General features: G+C 47.3%; 2 protein-coding genes across 3 annotated transcripts in view; one reads left to right on the top strand and one right to left on the bottom strand.

Moving 5' to 3' along the window:
* Positions 1-15,531, bottom strand: part of IQCH (IQ motif containing H) — a 70,086-nt gene extending 54,555 nt beyond the window's left edge. For both annotated transcript variants that reach the window (XM_032948456.2, XM_032948463.2), the window contains exons 1-6: positions 15,345-15,531; positions 11,853-11,975; positions 10,733-10,830; positions 10,295-10,388; positions 7,317-7,433; positions 4,064-4,184 (exon numbers count right to left, since the gene is read on the bottom strand). In XM_032948456.2, the coding sequence (XP_032804347.2) occupies positions 4,064-4,184; positions 7,317-7,433; positions 10,295-10,388; positions 10,733-10,830; positions 11,853-11,975; positions 15,345-15,401 (610 nt within the window). In that variant the 5' untranslated portion in view covers positions 15,402-15,531. The remainder of the gene's footprint in view (positions 1-4,063; positions 4,185-7,316; positions 7,434-10,294; positions 10,389-10,732; positions 10,831-11,852; positions 11,976-15,344) is intronic.
* Positions 15,532-23,181: 7,650 nt separating this feature from the next.
* Positions 23,182-24,256, top strand: part of MAP2K1 (mitogen-activated protein kinase kinase 1) — a 28,089-nt gene continuing 27,014 nt past the window's right edge. Inside the window, exon 1 of the mRNA XM_032948421.2 lies at positions 23,182-24,067. Coding sequence (XP_032804312.1) covers positions 23,991-24,067 — 77 coding nt within the window. The 5' untranslated portion in view covers positions 23,182-23,990. The remainder of the gene's footprint in view (positions 24,068-24,256) is intronic.

The following is a 24,256-nucleotide window of genomic DNA, read 5'->3' as shown; positions in this document are numbered from 1 at the left end:
GATGGTAAAACGCAATATCCCGCAAACACTCCAGCGCGTCGCGTGGAACGCACTTCACCTCTTTTGAACCGAACGCCCTTTTTAAAGTTTTGAATGACTTCCAGGTGCTGGTGAGGTAACACCCTCAGCCACTGCCCTGCGTCAGCGTTTAAATTTTGCTTACGCAGGGGAGAGACGTGCATGGCGAAACATATTTTTGAACAACTTCAAAAGCCATCAAGAACGTCCGCTGCGAGCGTTGTTGTGTAATAAATAAACCACAAGGCCGTTTCACGTGCGCATTAAAGTCGCTGGATTTGTTTTGGGTGCACAGTAAGAAGTTGCCAGCCTTAAAATACGACGAGGCATCTGGCATCACATAAAGCAATCTGTTGTTATTATTGCGAGTGAAATTGCTAGTCATCATTTGGTAACACCTTTCCAGTGTTCACTTGTCATTAGCTGTACTACATTTAGTGATATCTCTCAACGGAACCCAATCCATACGGCGACCGCCGATTCACCGGGGGCCTCCAGCCCCGAGACCTGGAACCAGTCACCGGCAGATGGAATTAACGTCCCCTTGTACATTAAGCAGTCCAGCTCCTTAACCTCCTTCTGCTCCTATCTTAAAGCTCCACCTTTTCTCTATCGCCCATTATCTTCCTCTGTCCTGCCCTCGCCACCCCCTCCACTCCTTCCCGTCCCTCCTCTACCCTTTCGTGATCCCTAAGTACCCCTCTATCGCTGTCACTCATTTCTCAACCTTTGTACACAACCATTCAAATCATTTCTATTCTGCCACAGTTTTGTAAGCTATGTGGAGCGCCTTCAGGGAAGGCCTTCAGGGAACGCGCTCTATAAATGTAGATTAGAAGTAGAATGTTCGAGATCCATGCTTGAGCCTGAGCCAATATTGCAACAGACTTAAAACAGTGGCGTTCCAAAGAGCTTGCTAAATGTGATCAGCATGAAATCCTGATGGACTGGACTAATAATAAATGGACTGAATAAATGTTCAGACTTACTATGTAAAAAATATATAATACAGGCTTAATGCTTCCAGTGTAAGGGATTACAAATTACTGTAATTCATTGAGATTAGAGGAATTGAGGATTTGGTGATCATTGCACCGTTAATCCACCACGGGATAAAGACCTCCCCACATCATGTTGATCATGGGGGTTCTTTGACCATACTTCACCTAGCACTGGTCAGTGAAGGTGGGAGAATGTGTTAAAAACTGCGTCAATACTCCATGCCCCGTGATTATTATTCTTCACTAGCTTTACTACCCGGCTTCGCCCGGGACTTGGATTATTGTCTAGGATTCATTTAATATTCCCTTATTTCACTGAAAAACCCTGAAAAAAATTGATGCTTCCAAGAAAGAAAAAAGCTGAAACAAATCAATTTAACTTAATCGGATGTTTTTCACTGAAGGAATTCAACCTTAACCCACGTAAGGCCGATTTTGGCAGCTCGGGAAGGGAATGACGTGGCGAGCTGAAAAGCGTCGCGTTCCCGTAGAAATTCCAGACAGCATCAGCTGTGCAAATTTCATGACGTCAGAGCTCAGCGTTCGAGAGTTGTTGCTGCTTCGCACAAACACAGATGTATTTTCTGCTTTATATTTAAGAGCGAGCTCAAAATAGTCGCGTTGACTTAGAAACTCGCGAGACAGCTATGCAGCACAATTGTGCGGGATACACGGCCTACGCGGAGGGTGGGGGGGGAATGCGTGACGTCAGCAGGCATACTGTGTAACGCGACCGCATGCGGGTGACATCACAGATGTGACGTCAGCGCTCACTTGCCGTGCAAAATATATCCATTATTGCCCCCCCCCCCCCCAAATACAAAAGTCTATTTTTATACTTTTGCATTGTGTACAGTCTGGAAGCTACCCACATGCCAAATTTCAAGTTTGTTGCATGTCGGGAAGTATGCTAAACATTTCCCTTTTATGAAAAAAATATCTTATTTGTATACTTGGAAGGGCCTTTTCAGCGTAATGCACAGCAAACCAGAGGCTTTTGTTAACTCACTCCCTCTGGTGACAAAATCACGAAACGCACCACGCAGGCGCGATCCAAACCCACATTCCTCTGCAGCATAGAGCACTCCACATACATGTGTGCATATACATACATGATGTGTGCATCTACATACATGATGTGTGCATCTACATACATGGTGTGTGCATATACATACATGATGTGTGCATATACATACATGATGTGTGCATCTACATACATGATGTGTGCATATACATACATGATGTGTGCATCTACATACATGATGTGTGCATCTACATACATGATGTGTGCATCTACATACATGTGTGCATATACATACATGGTTTGTGCATATACATACATGATGTGTGCATCTACATACATGATGCATGTATCTACATACATGTGTGGAAATGCATACATGATGTGCGCATATACATACATGATGTGTGCATATACATACATGTGTGCATATACATACATGCTGTGTGCAACTCCATATATGTGTTCATATACATACATGTGTGCATATACATATGTGTGCATCTACATACATGATGTGTGCATCTACATGGCACAGGCTCTTTGATGAGTCCACTTCTGGTTGTGGACCTCCCCACACCATGCGTGCCTTAGGGGTTATTTAACCATATTTCTCAATTTAGTCTGTACCGGTTGGTGAAGGCAGGGAGCGCAGGTGTTGGAGCATAGTACAGCACAACGATTGATCTTGCCGCACTGCCATGTGCTGACGACGTGGTCCTGCAGCAGCCTACGGCTCCTGCTTTATGCACGGTGGTCACCCCTCAAAGCATTATCCAGACTCAAGCCTGTTCAGCTGCCAAGCTGTGAGGATATCGGGTGCATTCCTGGTGATTTGGTCACAAGTGACTCCGCTCCACACAGCACACATTCATATTGACCAGAACCAACTGCGCTCTTTATCAAAACCCGCCAACACCGCTGCACTGTTTGTGTCTGATTTACAATCACTGGCGGAGACACTTGGTGGGATGTGACCAGCTTTTCCATCATTCACATATCACGTTGAAAATTGGTCCGTGACGTAAATGGTTTCAGAGCGCTGACCCTAATACATCGGCAGTACGTTAGGCTTGGACGTGCGCTATCATACGTGTGTTATATACATCGGGAGGTGGCCCTGCCCAGCGGTAGCGCATCCGCCGCTTGCCGCAGAGGTTTCAGGGTTCAAATCCAGCGGCCACCCTGCATAATACTACGGGTATAATCCTCCGTGAAAAAAAAAATACGTGCCACCCACTACACAGTGAACGTTACAGATCGCGTGACGTCATTCGCCAAGAGTGGGCCATTGTGTGCCGGCGCAATGGTCCACTTTTTGCAAACATTTGAAAAATTACCCACAAATGATTCAGTTGGAATACACATAGAAATCATCGCCCTCCTACTGCGAAAAACTTGGCAGGACACCTCCTGTGAAATTCGGCTCGGCCAGCTCTCCAGTAATAATAATACACACACTGCCATACAAATACAATTTTGTGTTTATCTGCAGTGCATGATTCAGCGGAACTCTTACTATTCAGAGGAAAGCAGATGAACAAATTTACACCTGCGCTGAAGTACGTTCTATGGGCTGCCAAGGAAACTATGCGCTGGCTTTGAAATACCCACACTTGAATTCAAAGTGCTCATTTCTATCACCTCTCAATAACTCACAAAGCTGTTTATTACATTTTCAACCTGGGCAGCTGATCTTGTCTGCGGTGATACAACTAATGATTATAGCATTGACTTGTCGTTGCATCACAGTTCCTGAAAGCGTAATTCTGGAATGCCCACAGGATAAACCTGAAAATTATAACACTAGAGCAACATAATACTTGAGCGTTACTCTGCTGTACAATGATTGTTTCGGGAATGGGGGTGCTTTCCAGATATGGTGCAAAAGGCGCAGTACAAATTAAAGCGATGGTGATGATGATGACGACGGTGGTGGTGGTGGTGATGATAGTCATCTCCACAAGTGCCCATAAAAATGCTGCACGCACATCGGCAGCTGCCTCTTTCACCATGAACCCACCTCCTCGGCCATCCTTATCAGGGATGGGAGGCAGAGGCAGAGAGATGGGCCCTCTGTGGAGGGGCGGGCGGCCAGAAAGGGGCTCGGGAATTCCCCTCTTCAGAAGCCTCCCGGGAAGAAGCTGAAACGAGACGGACCAAGGGACGCAACATAAGAGCCATCAATTACCCGTCACAACGCTCCCGAACAAAATATATTTTGTTTGGTTGCCGTTATATTTCATTCTCTCCAGTGTCGTATCACTTGCATAACCTCGCTTTCGCGACCTTTTGCCGGCGTCCGTTCGCGAAGAACCCGAGGAATTTATTCCGCACGCTGGTGGCGTTATTTTCAAGCGCCGATGCGACGAGGGCGAAAATGTGCCGAGCCCAGCAACGTCGGGAAGCCGCGTGGCAGAGGTCAGACAGACCGGGAGCCCACGGAAGAAAAATCGGTCAGTAGATACGCGGCGCCGAAGATGTGATTTATGGTGGGACACGCGTCGCGGTGCCTCTGCCATAACTCCGCATTATTGTTCTTGCCAGCAAGTCCCAACTCAGGAAACTGAACGCACCAGTGCCCCCTGCTTGGCTGTAGCTGCAAGCGCTGTGACGCTTGTATTCGTACATAAGCCATGCTCGCGACCCAGAGATCATTGCGTGCTTCGCAAAGTGAAATATTTACGTAGAACATAAGAGCTTTCGTTTTGTACACATGTACAAATTGCGTTATTGCGTTGTCTTCACTGCTTCTTTTACCACTAAAGATGAACGGGACCCTGTCATGAACAGAGAGCGCTCTTGCCATTAATAAATCTCACTCTGATGATGAAACCATAAATGTCATATAATTGGTTCAGAGTTTCCGCATTTAAACAAATTCTACTGAATCAGAGGCCAATCGGGTGAAAGCCTTATTTAAAATATATATCGTATAAAATGCCTCATGGATAAAAAAAACATAAAGATGGGAGAACCCACAATTAGAGAACAAGTCAATGACATCATATTGACTATAAAACTATAGAGGCATGGGCAGCACACATCACTGGAAGCGGTGATGGCCGGTGGTCAAGACGAACAACGGAGTGGAAGTCAAAGGAAGGAACGCTCCCGAGAGTCCATCCACCGTGGAGATGGAGCGATGGAATCCGCTCGTGTATAAGGAGGAGCAAGATGGATCGTTGCATCGCAAGACCGTGAGAGAGGTGGCAAATAGCCTTCACCCAGCTCTGTGGACAGATCGTGGCCAATGATGATGAACACTTCACAGCAGCGCTTAAAGAGCTTTCATACATTTGCATGCACATTAGTCATGCACATTACATTCACTGCATACTGTAGGCTGCATTACCTGCTAACTTTACCAGAAACTCGTGCTGAAGAAAAATTTAAGAGCCACAGTCAGGCTGCGGCATATCATGACATGACTGCTCCGCACCGCCGATTTGAAAAACTGCACATTGTCAAAAAGAAGCATTTCATCTCGGAAGAAAAACTGCCACGAAGTGGAAATTTAGAAAGTGTCTGCCATGTTCCCTGGGGTTTGTGTTTACGGATAGCCTGCTGCCACAAAACACACCATTAATCATTCTCGTGGATCCACTGACAAACAGTGTAGGGGCGTATCTCCCCTTGACTTTTCGGGACGAGCGCTGGGCGCGGGCAGATGGATGTTGCTATCAGGACGGGCAGCCAAACAAGACAGGACAGATGTCTGCGCTAACAGGGCCTAGCTTGCCAGGAGGAGGAGAGGAGGAAAAAAAACTGCCGGGTGAAGCCGAGGAAATAAAGTGAAAACTAGATTCGAAGCTTTCGTGACTGCTGCCAGGTGGGGTGTTGCTGTTGTGTTGTCCGGCTCTCTGTGTCGTGTTGCATTGTGTTTCTAAGTTTACGATGTTGTTGTTTTCTCATTCATTCTCACCTGATGACGGTTGCTTGCGTTGCAATCGAAACGTCGTATTATATTATTGTTTGATTTTCTACGCGACTTTACCGAAATCAAGTGAGCCATTGGCAGCACGAAAGTAAAGTTGCGTCAACACCGCTAGACGCCGAATCGTTTCTGGGTGCGGCAATGGCACGATGTGTATCCCGGAATACAAGATCCACGATTATGGTGTGGTCCGTTTTTAGCTAAAATATCCCTTCATGGTAATTACGGTGGCTCACTTAAGATTTCTTAAATATTTAACTTCCTGACAAGATATTTAATTAATTGAAAGATTTAAATGTAATAATACGTTGTAAAGACAATAACTGTTACCCGTTAAATTAGTGCTTTGTAAAACATCTTGCAAATTAATTGATGGTGAGGTGGTTGTAGGAAGTGATAATTTTCTGCCTGCACGTGCATTATAAGTGACAGAGATTGTAAAGTTGCAGCGATTAGACGGCTCATGGCAGACGTATGTTGAGTGAACCACAGTTTAATAACATTTAATCAATCTTTATTCGTACTCGGGGTACAGCAAAGCACGAAATCAAGGCGATAAAAATGTAAAATACAATTATAGTACAAAGTTAAGGGAGGATGATATTATGAATTAAGATGTCCACAGCCATGAATAACATTCACGCTATAACTTTATTTGGGCTCTGAATGCATTCGTGACCTCCGTCGAACACAAAGCCAAAAACACCCCAGCGAGATTTTCCACTCCAAAGTCGCCATCTGACAGGGACCAGGTGGAAGGAGGGCAACTTAAACAACAACTGGTGGCAAAGTCAAAGGCAAATATTCCCTGCATAGCCTTAGCAGACTTTTTGGGGCAAGTGCTGTCAGCGAGCACCTATGAAGACCAGCGCGGCACATGAGGGGGTGGGTAGGCAGATCCCACGCCCGGCTGTGCTTCTAAGGAGCAATGTTTACACATTGCACCAGGTACTAATTTGACGCTAAGTCGACCTAGGGGAGGCCCAAGACTGATTCAGAGAATCGTCAATGGTGTTGGCCGTGAGCAAGAATGGAACGCGGGTCACTGGGTTCGTAGTGCAGCGTGCTAACTGCAACACTGCCGTTCCCTTCAAAGTCTGAATTGAAAACTCTTTTTTTTCACTGATTTTAGTTTTTTGTCCTTACCCCGCCCCTACGATTAGCACGGTTGGCTATATGCAATGCGAAAGAACTTCAACACACAACGCCATGCACGCAGGCACACAACGCAAAAAAAGAAAGTTAAAACATTGACGCATCGCGGTGACCGTCAAATCGCCGTACTCTGCCGTCAACGGTGGCACCATGGCCACCCCACGGGGATGGAGCGCCGCCTCACCTGAGCCTCGCGCCTCCGCACGGTGGGCAGCTGGATGCCGTACGTGTCCCACAACAGCGGTCTGTTCTGGGGGTTCTCGGGGTCCGACAGAATCCTCGCCTCCATCGCCTGCCGCAGCTGCGTTAGATGAAGAGGAGGACCACGGTAGTTGGGGAGGGAGGAATCGACCGGGTGGGCGAGCGCGAGCGCGACGGGCGACGAGCGGGGCGCAAGTAGGTAAAGTGTGGTCACCACAACTACGCCTCGATATAAGGAACAAAACAGGTGGACTTCTCCACAAATCTGGCTGTTGCCTGATGAAGCTAGTTGTAATTACTGGCGAAACGTCGTACTCAGATTGTAAATGTTTTGGCTTGGCTCTCCAACACACCGGTGTGCTGTACTAGTGACGAATTGGCCACGTTCTGTTTACGTGACAACCCTTACTAGTTGGCTGTGTCGGGTGGTGGCGGGTTTTAACGACACATATATTTATGCGATCTAACCCAAAAACCCCTTTATTATGGAAGTAAAGGTTCGCTCACGACAAATGCCGCCCCATGACCAAATCGGCCAAACGCAATCGATAGTTTTTTAAAGAATATTAAAATTAAACTATAAAAAAACTATACCTACTATAATCACCCAGGAATGTCTTTCCTTAACGCTCGTGACGTCACTCCACATCGACCAGCCCCCCTCATTAATATTCACGAGCAGGTAATGTCCTCCAAATGGACACCCCCCCACCCCTCAATAATAATCATGAGTGGGTGACGTCACTGAATATCTCAATATGGAGTACTACCCCCCCTCACTAATAATCACGCGCAAGTGACGTCACTCCACATCGACCAGCCCCCCTCATTAATAATCATGAGCAGGTGATGTCCTCCAAATGGACACCCCCCCTCATTAATAATCATGAGTGGGTGACGTCACTCAACATGGAGCACCCTCCGCTCTCATTAATAATCATGAGCAGGTGACGTCCTCCAAATGGACACCCCCCTCATTAATAATAATGAGCAGGTGACGTCACTCCACATGGAGCACCCTCATTAATAATCATGAGCAGGTGACATCACTCCACATCGAACAGCCTCCTCATTAATAATCATTATAAGGTGACGTCCTCCAAATGGATACCCCAACCATTCATAATAATTAGCGGCTGACGTCACTCCACATGAGGGGCTGAGTCGCCTCCTCCCCCTTCCTCGGCGTCAACTGACAACCCTCACTACAAAGGCAGAACCCTCACGTCACGTGATCTCTGTGACGCTGTCGTTGAGACATCAAAGTAAAAAGGACGTCATGATGAACAAGGGATTATAACCTTAAAATGAAATAGGTCTGTGTCACCGCGCCCTTACAAATTGCACACGCATTAATGCAATGAATAATATCACGTCTCGGTCTGCTTTTCCCTTGCAATATACCCGTCCTTGGACGGGCAAAAGGCTATTTTTTTTATACTTGACTAGGTAAGGCCCACTGAGGTATATACAGCTCTTTTTCAGAAGCGACCTGGCCACAAATGATAGCTCAACAAAGTGATTTCTCGCGTGGAAATGTAAAGCAGCCAAATCCTCTTAACGCATCTTGATTCTAAAATATGGAAGGAAACACTGGAGGACGTAGAGAAAAATCCACACGACCATGGGGAGCGAGAGAGAGAGAGACATGCCAACTCCAACAATATACAGGCATCAGGGTCAAGATCGAACCCACAACCTCCTGTATACCAGGAGAGGTAGTTTACATCTCACCACCGCGGCTGATTAGTGCGCTGCACCATCAACAAAGGGCGTCTCAAGAGGTGCTTTTACGTGAAATAAAATTTACGTGAACGACCCGACATTTAGAGTTTACACAATACGAGATATTTAATTTAAAATGGCAAAGCAATGCACATTGCGCAATATAATTTTTTTTAATAATAGCTTATACTTGTAATTAAGACCAATTGGTAACGTGCCCATTCGTGTCAGATCTGGAGAGTGCTTGGTTGGGTGACCACGGTGCATAGTGCAGGTGCTGTAGGCTGCTAGTGCTGCAGGGTAGTGTTGTCGGCAGAGGGCCTCACAGCAAAATCCACTGTTGTGCTGTGCTACGCTCCAGCTTACATGCTCACCAGCCCACACAGGCCAGGGAGGGTGAAGTATGGTCAAGCAACCCCTCACGAGCCGCACGGCGCGTGAGAGGTCCTCATCTAGCAGTGGATTGACAAATTAGCTGTGCACATTTGCGTGAAGGGAGTTAGCAGATGTAACCAGGTGGGGCTCAGCAATGGTCAGAGCACTGAGCCAGTGCCGCTGAAATCCTGGCTTTGAATTCAGTATTCAGCCACCTGTGATTAAACTGGGATCTCACATGTGTAGTGAGTTGATGGTCTTGGCCAGGTCACCAATGAATTAGATAAAATGTTCATCATCGTAAGTTTCGTTTGTCACTTGACTTGACTGCCCTGTGAGAATGCGTATGAGATACTTTGTCGCACGGCATGAGGCCGATAGCACAACTGGAATAACATCGGGGGTAAAAAGGTCATGACAAAGAATGTAGCATAAAATATTTTGCAAAGTGGAGAAAGCTCAGATGTAAAAAGCGGGGGTAACACTTCAACACGGCATAATTGAAGAGTGACCTACTCTTCTCTGCTGCCCCTCTGCACTGCGGGTGGGTGTCACTCACGCCACACTTGATCTCTGAGCAACCCACCCATTGGCCCCACCACTAAAGCCCTGCATTGAGAGGTGCGCCACCGAGCCCAGCTGACTGCATGTATGTTGATCCTCTTTCGAACCGTACGAGATGTGGGTGAAGGACAACCAACTAAACACAAAAGCAGTCCGGCAAAAGTGAGTGTTAAATCTGGATTTAAAAGTGCACAGCTCCAGTGGCTTCCCAATAGCTCCGGTGACATCACTCATGACTGTGGGTCATCAAGCAGACCCTTGGCCGAGGTCAGGTGCACGGATCGCGAGGAGCCTTACGCGGACTCCGGGCGAGCTATGTGACTCCAGCGCGCGACCCTCCCGTCCCGTTGACGGCTTCCGTAGAGTCCTCAGGGCCTCGCTCAGGGGGTCGCTGAAAAGGAGGGAGTCAAACAAAACTAAAATTGCACGGCTTTTGGGGGGGGCGGGGGGGGTGGGGGGGTGGCAGGCGGATTTCATCGGCAAGTACAATAAAAATAAGGCCAAAAATGCAAAGCGACCAGCAAGAGCGGGTTGTGAATAAAATGTAACAAAGGCATGTTTCATTACCCGACTCCCTTTCTCGTAGATATGTGGGTACTTTTATGAACGCCATCTCAGCGCAAAGGGGTTTGCATTTTTACGTTGAAAAAAATGTACTTGTTTTTAAACATTCTGTTTTTACTGAGGCGTAGCGGGCCAAAAGAGGAACCGCGGAGATGGAGAGGTTCAAAGCACCTTTGGATGAAAGCCTCGCGTTGCGTGCCCGTCTCGTCGAGGGAAGGCAGCGTGAGCACCTGGCTGTTGAGCGAGTCCAGGCACTCCTCCGCGTAGCACTGAGGGAGGAGGATGTGCCGAAAGTAACCTGTGACCTAGCGAATGGCTTACACGAAATAAAACCCGCGTCGTCGCGACGATCACCGTCGGCTGCGGTCAGCCCGTTGCTGCGTGAAGGCCTCCTCCCCAGGCCGTTCGCAATCTCCCGCGATCCAGCGTCGTAACAATCCACCCGGCGCCTGCGCGCGAGTTTATTTCATCGCTCCATCTCCCCTCAGCGGTCAGCCTCCTTGGGTGCATTCTTCTCTTCGCCTGCCACTCCATCACTGTTCTTGACCATCGGCCATCATCCCGTTTAGCGATGTGTCTCGCCCTAGCCCAAATAGTTTTAATTATGCATTTAACCTGCGTATTTTCTCTCATCCACGTGCTCATCTTTCTTTCAAATTCCAAGCATGCATCTCTCCACCATTTTCAGTTTTTGTTCCATTTTTTGGGCAGAATGACCGTATTTCTGAACCGTACGCCGCAGTGAGTAGTATGCAATGATTAAAAACATGTAATAACATACCATACATTTTTAAAACACCTGCTCCATTGTTTACTTAGTGTGAGCAATGAGAACCGTACTGCAGTGGCATATTAAAATATTAAATAAAAACCTGCTCAAATCTTTTAAATAGGTGAAAAATGGTTGAATTGCACAGATATATTAATACTTTATGATTTTTGTTTGTATCCTTATTTACCTCGAAATGCCTCCTTAAATCCCCATGACTTGTTTTAAGAAACATTCCACTTCTCGTATGTCACCAGTTACTCAAAGAGTAATTTAGTTTAACTTGGAAGGGTTTGTGGTATCCGGAGAAAACCCACACGCACGAGGAGAAAGCAATCAAACTACACACAGGGCAGGTCAAAAACACATGACTCAACAATATTTCCCTAAAAATTGAAAAATTGTCATTACCCAAAACGCCGTCTATTACACTTAATACACTTCTGACGAACGTTTTAAGCTGCCAACGCAGCGTGGCAATTTATACTGCGTGTATATTTTCTTTGTATCTGCATACGACACCTGGATCCTTGTCTCCGTTTTCAGGATGGCCGAATCCAGGGCCTGAATGTCGATGACCTCTCCGTCGCCATGGATGCGGATGTGCGTCAGCCCGTCCCTGAGCTTTACCAGGTCCTCCTTCACCTGCACGGGTACGTCACGTACGTATGTTGGAAGTTCTTTCACAACGTACGTAGCTAATCGGAGGTGCGGGGGAAGGATAACAAACTAATAGCAGTTCCTAAAGAAATCAGTTTTCAATCTAGATTTCAAAGTGCATAGCTGCAGTGGCTCCCTAATTTCGAAAGGAAGAGCATTCCAGACGGCCGCAGAAGAACATCTGAAAGCGAGCGATGCAGCTCTGTTAGCCACAGGGTGCAGCACAAATATAACTATCCTAACCATCGAGCGTGCAGGCGGTGCAATTGCACCGGTGTCCATGGGTTAGAGGGCCTACCAAGTGGCAATGTTCACATCGCACCAGGTACTCCATTCGAGTCGACATAAAGGAGGCCCAGGACCGGTTCAAATAATCGACACAATGGTGTTGGCCGTGAGCGGGAATCGAACCCGGGTCGCCAGGTTCGTAGCTCAGCGCGCTAACCGCTACACTACCGCTCCTCCTTCACACACACACACCTATACACAGACACGAATATAGATAAAGTTGTGCATTGTTAGGCAGACCATGGAAGAGACTGCATGCACCCAATGTAAGACTGTCGCCGCTAGAGGGAGCACTATGCAGTCATCAAAGCAACGTTCACGTTCTCAGTTTACGAGGCTCCTAAATGTTATTCATTTTACCCGGGGGTATTGATTCACCCAATAATGTAACTAAATCAATAAAACAGACAATAGTATCCTTCGTGCATCTTGTGACCGAGCCGCAAACATGCCCATCTCTGGGAGCGCATCGTTTCACCAGCGTCGATTCAGGGACAAGGGGCCGTCCATAAATGACGTCACGCGATTTTGGACGATTTTTGACCCCCGCTCATCACACGGCGTCACAAAAAGTCAGACCACCCCCCTAAAATATGACGTCACAAAGCTCTGCCCCCCCCCCAAAACCATATTTCAATTTTGAAAATAAAACATGCTTCAAATCGCTTGAAACTATTGTCATTGTAGTGCGTATTTAATGTGGCGCTGCACTCTGATGTTGTAGGAGTGTTGTTATAACAATTAGTGTTATGACAATTCAATATTTATTTAAAGTTGCGCCTTTTGATGTGACGTCACATTTCTCAACCCCCCTCCCCGTCACACATCGTCACAAATGTCTGACCCCCCCCCCCTAGGTGCGTGACGTCATTTATGGACGGCCCCCAAGCAAACCCGGGGATCGGTTTCGCGACACGCGGTGTCTCATCAGCGGCGCCGTCGCTGCTTGCTTGAATCAATGCTGGTGACCATCCAGATCCTACAGGCAAAAAGGACGTTGCCTCCCTCTACGAAATGGGGTGGTCCGAATATTGATGGAGGCATCGATAACCCACGAAGGCATCGAATCGCGTCATATAGGCATGATAATATAATCAACCTTTTCGAATCCTACGACATGGGTGTCACGCGAAACCCCCTCCAGCCACTAGATGCCGCTACGTCAATGCGATATAGTGAAAATAATCAATTGTTAAATCCGAATCATTAATCCACCATTTACTATTTTAAATATGCATGCTTTGAGTGTGACTAGTTATACACTTGCGAATTAAATTGGACACGTTCACCGAATGAATTACCGCAGTGTTGTTGAATTGAATACGGTAATGAAAACATGTTTGACAATATTAAATGGTGTAATGCGATTTGTATTGAATGAGGAGCGGTGGCGCAGTGGTTAGTGCACTGCGCTTCCTGAGTTGAACTTCCAGTGGCGAGTGATGTTCGCAGCGGGCCCAGAACGATAGAATGGTGTCCGATACCCAGGGATTAACTTCTCACTGATTCTTTTCCCGATCGCTGGTAGACACTTAAACATATAAAGTCAACTAGTTTTTTTATTTCATCAGGTAAGGGGCCGTACATAAATGACGTCACGCGATTTTGGACGATTTTTTACCCCCCCCCCCTCGTCACACGGTGTCACAAAAAGTCAGACCCCCCCCCTCAAATATGACGTCACAAAGCTGTGCTCCCCTCCCCCCAAAATAATTAAATATGCCTCAAATCGCTTTAAACTATTGTCATTGCAGAGCGTATTTAATGTGGCGCTGCACTCTGATGTTGTAGGAGAAAACATTGATTAAAAAAGTCTATTTCATTAAGTAGAACGTGTTGTCTATGTTTATTTAAAGTTGCGCATTTTGATGTGACGTCACATTTCTCACCCCCCCCCTCCCCACCTCGTCACACATCGTCACAAATGTCTGACCCCCCACCCTCTCCACCCCTAGGTGCGTGACGTCATTTATGGACGGCCCCTAAGGCCCACTGAGTCGCGTAGCTGTTTATCAGAAGCGACTTGGTGACAAATGATAGCTCAGCGTGGTGGCTTGCCGCGTGCAACTTTCTAGCAAACCAAATACTCGAAACGCGTGATGTCGAATCTAAATGTGGAGGGGGGGGGGGGAAGAAAAAAAAACCTGAGGACCCAGGAGAAAAATCCACGCGACCACGGGGGAAAAAAACATGCAAACTCCAAATATATACAGCAGGCGTCAGGGTCGCCTGCTGTGTATACCAGGAGGCGAGGTAGTGAACGCATCACCAAAGTTGCACCCGAAAGACTGCGGTGGTGAACAAGTGACTCGTAGCCACAGCCCATAGCGAGGGATATGGATCAATGTGGCGTGTGGAATTATTGTATGGGTCACCGATCCTGCTGATATTAAAGGACCCCCCTCCCCCCCCACCGTGTTTAGATGCCCTATAGTAGCGATATGAATGTGACTGATTAACAGAGAGCGAATACCGCGTGTATTTATTGACGGTTAATGTTTGAGATTTAATGTCTTTTAAAAGTACAGAATATGTACCGAGTGAACGTGAATGACGAAGAGTGAATGATGAGACGTGACCAATGAATTGTGAATATTGAGTGGTTAATACCCTGTGCACGTATTGATTAAGGCTGGATAATGACAGGACAGTGAGATGATTGATGAGTGAATGAGGAGTACGTGAATAGCGAATATCGCGCTTAATTCGTATGTTGAACTTCTTTAGCACCGTACGTAGCCAACTGTGCTAATGGCAATGCGAATCATGCGGAGTAAATGAGTGAGCAAATTAGCTAATGACGAGTGAATCGTGAACAGTGAATTAACAAAAAAAAGCATCCATGAGCGAACACCCTATGCGCCCAGTTAAAGAGGTGAATGAAAAACGAATGAGTCAATGCAGAGTGAATCAAGAGAAAATTAGGTGAGCGTAATGTGACTGCATCGCGAATTACGGGGTCAATGACGAGCGAATGAAGAGCAGCTTGGAGAATGAAAAGCGAATGAATCGCGGATAGAGGGTCAATGACGAGTGAGCGAATAGTGAATGACGAGGAGCGACTACCTTGAGGAGGATTCCCCCGACTCGCTGCGCCTCCCCGTGCCCCACCAACCCTGACATCGCCGCTCGGTCCGCCGCGGGGCACCGCGATCCCGGATCGAACCCCCTAACCCCCTCTTCCTCGAGACAAATAGCCTCACCAAAAACAACAACAACAACAACAACAACGACCACCACCAATAAACAACCCCCCCCCCCCCCCCAAGGGCAGTCCGTGGACACTTTAAGAGCTCTCAGATCGCAGTCTCTCGGTTGCGTTCAGTCGCCGAGGTAACGACTCCGAGCGCATTTTTAGGGCCGTTCGAACATCCGAGTTGTCGGGGGGGGGGGGGGGGGGGGGAGTTTGTGTGGACGCCTCGGGGTGACGCTAGCGTCGGGATGAGTTCGAGCACAAAACGTGGACGTTTAATGACAGGGCGAGGCGAAGTCGCGGTATTTTAATGGGAGGATGTGATTTATTTTCGTGTGTGTGTGTTTATGTTCGTGGCCGTTTGTCTTTGTGTGAGTTACCGCGTTGCTAATGGACACCCCCCCCCCCTCTGCGAGACGAGTTGGTACGGTCCGGAATAGGTTAGTTACAATGAGTGTTGGCTAAATCATAATCCTTAAACGCGTGTTTAAGTATGTGGAACGCGTTATTATTCTAATCGTTCCGCTTAATTACTTGGATACGGTTATGCCGTGCTATGTACGAATGTTGAACTTCTTTCGCACCGTACGTAGTCAGCCGTGCTCATCGGAACAACAAACTCAACGCAAACAGCAGTTCTTTAAATTAATGAGGGTGGGAGCGGTGGGGTAGTGGTTAGCGCACTGCGCTAATCTCGCACGGTCCACTTGTATTCCCGACCGCGGCTAACATCAGTGGCGAGTGACAACTGAACTGGTCATGGACCTCTCTCGGACCGCCAGAATTCCACCTTTAACAACCCGCACTGATTATCGTGGTTGAGAGAAGGTGAACTCAATCCTCACGGTCTTGCAAAGGCGTGGTTAGGCGTCGGCCGTCATCCAGCAGTGGACAACTGTCTCAAACGCTTTCTCATCGCCAGGGCACTTAAGGCAACGGTTTGATTCACCAGGTGGGGTCTTCAAGGAAATATCTGAACCGGTTTTTGTTGTTGTTGCTGCTGCCTAAAAACCGTAACGGCGTGGGGAGGCCCTTCATCCAGCAGTGGATTGGCACAGGCGATGCAATTGTTGTTGTACATCTGTGAAGGATCCTCGTAACGGGGCAGCAGCGCCCCCTGCAGTCCGTCGTGGGTGAGTAAGAAGTTAGATGAAGCTCCCACGATTAGCGCAACCGCGCTGCGAATCCGGCCACCCGAGTTGGAATTCCCACCCACGGCTACCATCGGCGTGGCAAAGTGACATCTGCGCTGGTTTTGAGCACCCCCCCCCCCCCAACCCCCTTGCCCATGGCAATTTCGCACCGACCGGCGTGGTGAAGTATGGTCAAGCCAACTCACATGGCCAAAACACGGCGTGGGGGAGGGGGCCTTCTGTCAACCCACACGGTCTATACGCCGTATTATTCTTGTACAGGGACAATTGAGTTTTCAGGTCTATACGGCGTACAGCCATTTCAATACGGGAAAAAAAATTGTCTATTTATTTGTGTTTCTCCCTTGTGATGGGGGGCTTTGTAGAATGAACGTTCAGATGTTGAGATTTATAAGGGCACGAGGTGACCAATGAGGTCTGAATTGGTCTGTAATAAGGTAAAGCATAGATAAAGGAGTTGACATGGATGCCTTCATCCAGCAGCGGATTGACCAAGGGGCTGCACATACTACTTTGTGTTTCACTGACCATGACAGGCAGAACACGCAACGCGTAATACAACAATTCACGCGCGGCAGTACTGTATCCATTACCCAATGCGCCATAAATTGCCGTCTGGCATTGAGTCAATACCCTAATTGCATTTGTGCGTAAATAAATAAAGAAGCAACGCTGGCTTCCACTGTGATTATAAATTTAATACAAACTCCCTTGATGGAAATGCAACGCCGAATGGCACTGGGGCACGGCGTGCGATGTTTCGCGTGGAACGAAAAAAAAACGGTGACAATCCAATTTCTTTGCTCAACGTGAGGTCCGGACCCATCTAGAGTCTACACCAGGAGAGAGACAGAGAGAGTGGGAGGAGGGGGGGTGTTTACACAGCGATGTCACTCACATATAAAGAGCAGAACACGCGGCAAAATTACGTGTATTTATTGAGGGAGTTGTGGCGTTGCACCGAGAACCACGAACGCTGATGATGATCGCGTGAGATTCGTTTTCAAAACGGCTCTCCTATGTGTTCGAGTTGTCACCGCGTGCTGTGTTGTTCGACGTGACGCTGGAGAATCTCGCAGCGAAACGTCGCACAACCCTGACGAACGACACGCGGTTCAACCCGTAAAACACGCAAAACAAATCCATTGTACCGGTAATGTTACAACATCCTTCGGCCGCATCGCTTGGATTGCGCGCCCGACCTCCGGAAGTTAAGCCAGGTTGAGACTGGATCATAGTTGGATTGGTGAGCATCATACCTAATAACAGGCGTGGGCAGCAGAGGGCAGTGAAGGGAAACACTTTATATACTGGACTATGGCTACAATTGTCTGTGCTGGCCATAGGGCTGAACTATGGTCAAAACAAACAGCCAATCCGCTTGCACAAAACGTCTCACGAAAAACTTCGACTTTTGAATGGCCCTTTTAATGTTTACACGATAGGTGGCGAATTTTCCCCACACACACTGCGATAATGAATTTGTGTTTGCTGCATGACCGTCAACCCGATATGTGTATGACATTTGTAAGTGTGAAGTGAACCAATAGTCTTTAATCTGTAGCGAAATTAAGTGGCAAATCATGCCGAATTTAATGGGAGGTTTGCGTGTGCAATCATCAGTGACTTGTCTACACCAGAGATCTCGGTCTGAATTTAAAACGTAGGCTTTCGCGACCAATATTATCCATAATAGAGGTTTTTGAGTTAGATCGCGCAAATATATAAATGTGTCATAAAACCCGCCACCACCCGACACAGCCATTTAGTAAGGTTTGTTTACGTAAACAAAACATGCCAATTCTCTATTAGTTCAGCACATCGGTGTGTTTGGAGAGTAAACCTACAACATTTACAATTCGAAATACATTAGCCCCCCAAATCTGGTTTTCGCACCTGATTTGCTCAGAAGTGACATCACATTTATGCCTCTATTTAAGACCGAAACAGGAGGATTTCTCCACAACTCTGGCCGTCACCTGATGTTGCTGGTTGTAATTACCGGCAACAACACGCCGTACTCGAATTAATTATGTTGTGCGTTTACTCACCAACACATCGGTGTGCTGAACTAGTCACGAATTGGCACGTTTTGTTTACGTGACAAACCTTGTTACTAATTGGCTGTGCCGGGTGGTGGCGGGTTGAACGACACATTCATATTTACGCGATCTAACCCAAAAAAACGTATCGGTTTGAATTACAGGCGGCTGTAATTAGCCTCTGAGGAACACAGCCACAAGTTATACAGCAGAGTTGTATCACTAGACAACAGCAGTACTATCATCCGGTACTGTGGTCGTGTGTGGGTCATACATTTTCAAGACGTCTTGTCAGCGTGGAAGAGTAGGCCAAATACCCTGTACAAGGGTTATCTAGAGCTCCTTTTACTATGCTGCCCGTCGTACTGTACTTCTATGCTCTCATGTATATACTCCCCGCCTGCACGAAACTTCCACTATCGTGGTGAAGTATGGTCAAAAGGGCTGCTGTAGGGGCCGTCCATGAATGACGTCACGCACCTAGGGGGGGGGGGGGGTCAGACATTTGTGACGATGTGTGACGAGGGGGGGTGTTTGAGAAATGTGACGTCACATCAAAATGCGCAACTTTAAATAACAATTCTATATTTAATGTGTATAACAACACATGAAATACGCACTACAATGACAATAATTTAAAGCGATTGAAGCATGTTTTATTTTCAAACTGGAAATGTTTTTTTTGGGGGGGCAGAGCTTTGTGACGTCACATTTGAGTGGGGGGGGTCTGACTTTCTGTGACGCCGTGTGACGAGGGGGGGGATAAAAAATCGTCAAAAATCGCGTGACGTCATTTATGGAAGGCCCCGTACATGTGGCATATAGCCCTCTGGTACCTGCCGTAGGAATGTGGAAAGCTGCACATTTCACCAATGGTTCGGGACAAACAAGAGAGGTGCAGTATGGTAGAGAGGTGAGTATGGTAGTCACAGAGCGCAGACTTTTATGTTAACTTGAACGCAATCGTCAACAACTCAAACGTATCATAGGCGACGTTTCGGGCAATTGCCCTTTTTCGTAATCCCATAACAGAAGGGGAATTATATTCTTGGGTCTTTCGGTAAAGTCACGTAGAAAGGTTCAAAGAAAATATTTTTTTTTAAACTACAACGTTTCCATCGCAACACAAGCAATCTTTATCAGGAGTAGTTTTTTGTTTGTTATTTATTTACCGAAAGACCCAGGAATATGAATTCCTGCAGTCACGAAAGCTTTAAGTCAAGAAGGGGCATTGCCTGAAACATCACCTATAATATATTTTTCCTTCTAAGGCCGTCCACACACAGTGGGATTGAGATTGTATTAGTACAGTAGAACCCCTATTACCGACCACCCCTGTTAACGACTAATCTGCTTCACGGCGGGCCTCCATAGAGCCCAATGTGTTCGCTTACCGACCATTCCCCTGTTAACGACGGGCTTACGATGAGCACGCGTCCGACAATTCCATCCAATCGGCGAGCTCCAAAGTGGTCTGACCAGGCCTCGGCCAATCAGCGCCGTCCATTCATGAGCGTTGAGGCATTGTTTTCATTCGATGCTGTCGGAACGAATTAAGTCTTTAACGTGTACTTCCTACACTCGCTTAACGAACAGATCACTTAACGACCGGTTTCGTGGAACCAATTACCCTCGTTAAGAGGGGTAAAGGTACCTACGGTATTTGTGCTTTTGTACCATTGCCAACGCAGCGTCACCGAGTAATTATGTTAAACGTTTAGACGTTAAGCCAGTGAAAAGTTCATTAAAAAAAGGACATTCCAGTAAAGAGACGTTGGACGGGGTGGGGACTCCGCGTGGCAAGCATTTCTAACCTTTGCTCCAAACGGGTTTTGTGGTTTTTTTTTTCAAAAGTAGAGGTATCGAGACAATGTGTACCTTGCACCATCAGGGGGCAGAATCTCACCGTTGTATTCTTTTTTACTTAACGCTTTGCCAACTCATTGAAAGCATTTTGGCTTCGTTCTGCCGTCCGTAACCAGGAGGGCAAACACTATGCAACCTTGTAAAGACGATCTAGTAGTATACGGTCGAATTGAACGTGTGAACAAAGAGGAATTGCCGAACACTCGGAGACACACTCCAAAGCAAAGACAAGACATGTGTATATGCAAATATACTAGCGCGTTTTGTCCTGACAGCTACCCGCCGGCTTCCAATACTGCGAATTAAAAAGACATACATTTTCACGTTGGGAAAGCGTTACGTAATCTATGCGTATGCACGATTTTCTACCAAATCTGATGGGGTTTTTTTGTTGTTGTAACGTTGAACACGCCATTGTCCACCCTGCTGGAAAAGTGGACTTTAAAAACCAAGTCGCATAATTCTCACTGGTTCGGTTATTGTATGCCAATGTAAAAAAGAAACACGAAATACAGATTTGGAAATTATGCGCATTTCAATTGAAACCAGTTCGGCGCAGTGCAGCAAAATGTGTAATTGTTAGTCTGGCCATACCCTGCTGATGAAACTCAGAAAAATCTAAACTGGCCAAAGGGTTTGTCTGCTTAAACACGTGACGTTGATAAACATTGGTCTATTTTATTTATTTAATGGTAAACCATACCCGTATATTAATACCAGAGTATACATTTCATATTACAGCCCTTTGTCAATCCACTGCTGGATAAAGGTCTCCCGATACCGTGTCAGTCATGGAGATTGTTTGACCATACGTTGGCCAACGTGGGTTCATAAAGTGGTGGTCGGGGCAGGTCCGGTTTTCAGATATCACTCGCTACTGATGTTAGCTTGGGCGGAGAATCGGCCTCTGGTCGCCAGATTACTAGTGCAGTGCAATAACCTCTGGACGCCCCTGTTGTAAACATCCACAGTTATGATGACAATGATCATAATTATTATCTGTATATTGTCTTTGCTTATCACAGTCTCACAGAGGCGTAATTTTAACCCAGACCACCTCCCTCCCCCTCCCAAAATCCAAACCACACACATCCACGGGCCCTCTCCAAGTTGCATCAGGGGGGCACCGCTCTCTGTAACGCCGAACGAACGCAGCAGCACTCAGCGAGTGAATGAGCGAATGAATGGGCGCCTTCATCTGAAGCAGATTGCATTAGGTCCATGTACAACATCCCTTTTGTGAGCCACAGTCAGCCCATAAACATTACTACAACGATGCACGCAGGGACGACAGACACCATGTTTTTGCCTGCAATGCCATGTGCCTCCGGAGTGCACGCGTCGATTGCACACGATGCTCCTTGCTTAGACCATCATGCATGGGTTGTGCATACATTTACGAACGTCTGTATCTTTCCGCATGAAAACAAAACATTTTTTGCGCAGTGCATCAGCCGATGGCGGCCTTCTGGACCGACGATTTATAAAAGGGTGGCTTTTTTTAATCGGGCAAGGTTTAGAGCGGTTTTGACCTTCTGGTCTTCCATGATCACCCAAAAACCTCTATTATGGATGATATTGGTCGCGAAAGCTTACGTGTTAAACTGACCTTCAGGTCTTATCAGTAAAGTCAGGCCTTTTAAACTACTTATTTTAGTCTATCAACCTTCCATAATATTTATTAACAGCATTGGTTTAAGCAACCAAAGCTTTTTGGATCCATTTTCAATTATTTTTGGGGGGGGGGGTGGGGAGGGCACCACCAGCAGAATGGCAATTGCTGAATTTTGTCAAAACATCACACTACAATTATTAACGTATATGGTAAAAAAATAGCACCTCCGATTAGCACGGGTGGCTCGGTACGGTGCGATATAAGTTCAACATACACATTGACAAACATTCATAAACAGTACAATTGCGTGATTACCTTATATTTCTGATAACACCTCCCAATACGACAACACACGTCAGATGCCATAGGCGGTGGGCTAAGCAGTATGACTAGGAGATTGGTCACTGTAATATTTTCACGATCAAGGGGTTGCAACCTCTGACCAACACCGTCATTAACCGTCCACGGCCACACGAGGCCTACCGCTTCGAAAAAGGGCCCGCAAGCGATATTCGTCCGTCACTGCAATCATATTTGCCGCATTACATATCAAAAGTACACCAACGCTCGGACCTCGGCATTGGTATTCATCTCCTAAACATGTTGCTGCCGTACGCAAGCATCTAATATAATTGGGTACTACAGAGGGCGGTTGGTGGAGGGGGGGGGAATTTTTCGATCTGTCGACGCTGTCATTTTAGCATGCTTGGGTCACCTGTAAAAATTGAGCCCTATTTTTTTTGTGTGATAACGCTTAGGTGTGTGTGTGTTAAATGGTATTTGAAAGTCATACTCGGTCCCTCATTAAGCAAAAGGTTATACCTCTCACCCGCCACGCGTCACACTCCGATATACACAAACACGACGATCATACACGGCTGTTCATAACAAACGGCGGGCAAACCCGCGTTCACTGTCGGCGCTGTGTGTGTGTATGCTATTTGGAGTCAATTTCAAAAGCACGTGCACTTTGACAGCGACCCCCCCTCCCCCCCCACGTTGTGCGGCCGCCGTTTGGGGGTGGCGGCTTATAAGGCGCTGGACGTTACCGAGCACGAATGTTTGTGGGGTGGGGTTTGTTCTTTTTGAGGAAGTATATCGTACTGTATAGCCTCATGTGCAAAGCGTACGGACGCTGCCTGGTTTTCAATCGCACGGGAGAGAGAGAGAGGGATAGAGAGAGAGAGCGAGAGCACGTGGGTGACAGGGAGACACACATGCATGCATGCATTTTAAATCACCCAAGCCATTATACAAAGCGTCCGTTCAGCATCGGCACGGTTCGGGTTTCACCTATAAATACACAGGCACACACGCTCACACACACACACGCGCTCGCTAACCATACGCGGACCACAACATCCTCGTCCGTCTCTCCGTCTAGGGCTGCTCATAGAGGCTAGGCCAGGCAGGAATGGTTGTGAGAAGAGAGGAGACGCACACACCTTACGCACAGCCAGCACGCACACGCGTGTTGCGTAGGAGACACGCGCGCGGGGCGCTGCTGACAGGGAGGTCCGCGTCAGGTTTGTAACAGGGGGTGGGTTGCGCTTTGAGTACACACACACACCATCCCCACACACCCCGTACACACACCCACAGAGAGCTATCTTCTTGCTCGTGAACGGTTGACAAGGCGTACAATCTTCTAGCGACAAAGCGCATAAAGACGCAGAGAGAGACGAGGACGACGCAACGTGAACGGAGCAAGAGACACGCAGCGAGAGAAGTCGACACGGGAATACGCGCGCGCGTTGGTTGTGGTTGGAGGAGGCGGCTTAAGGGCATCACGATTTCTACAACAACGAGCACACCACCACTACCACCACCACCACCGAGATCATGCCTGCCAAGAAGAAGCCGGCCAACCTCACCATCAACCCAGGTGTGGTGGAAGCTCCACCGGTCATCAACAACGAGTGAGTTGTAGTGCGAGAGAGAGAGAGGGGGGGCCTTGTGTGGTGTTGGTGTTTGTGCCGCGTGGCGGTGTAATGTCATTATAAGCGCACTGCGCTACGGGCTGCTTCATTCAAGGGTCAGAGCCCGTTCGGCCACCTGAGTCCGCGTCGCCGCCACTTCCAACGTCAGTGGCGAGTGATGTCTCAACC

Source organism: Petromyzon marinus, chromosome 1, assembly GCF_048934315.1.
Source record: "Petromyzon marinus isolate PM22_M1 ecotype Great Lakes invasive population chromosome 1, UKy_Petmar_22M1.pri1.0, whole genome shotgun sequence".
In the NCBI taxonomy this organism is placed as follows: domain Eukaryota; kingdom Metazoa; phylum Chordata; class Hyperoartia; order Petromyzontiformes; family Petromyzontidae; genus Petromyzon; species Petromyzon marinus.
The sequence above is the reverse complement of the archived record's forward strand: the minus strand, read 5'-3'. Positions and strand labels throughout refer to the sequence as shown.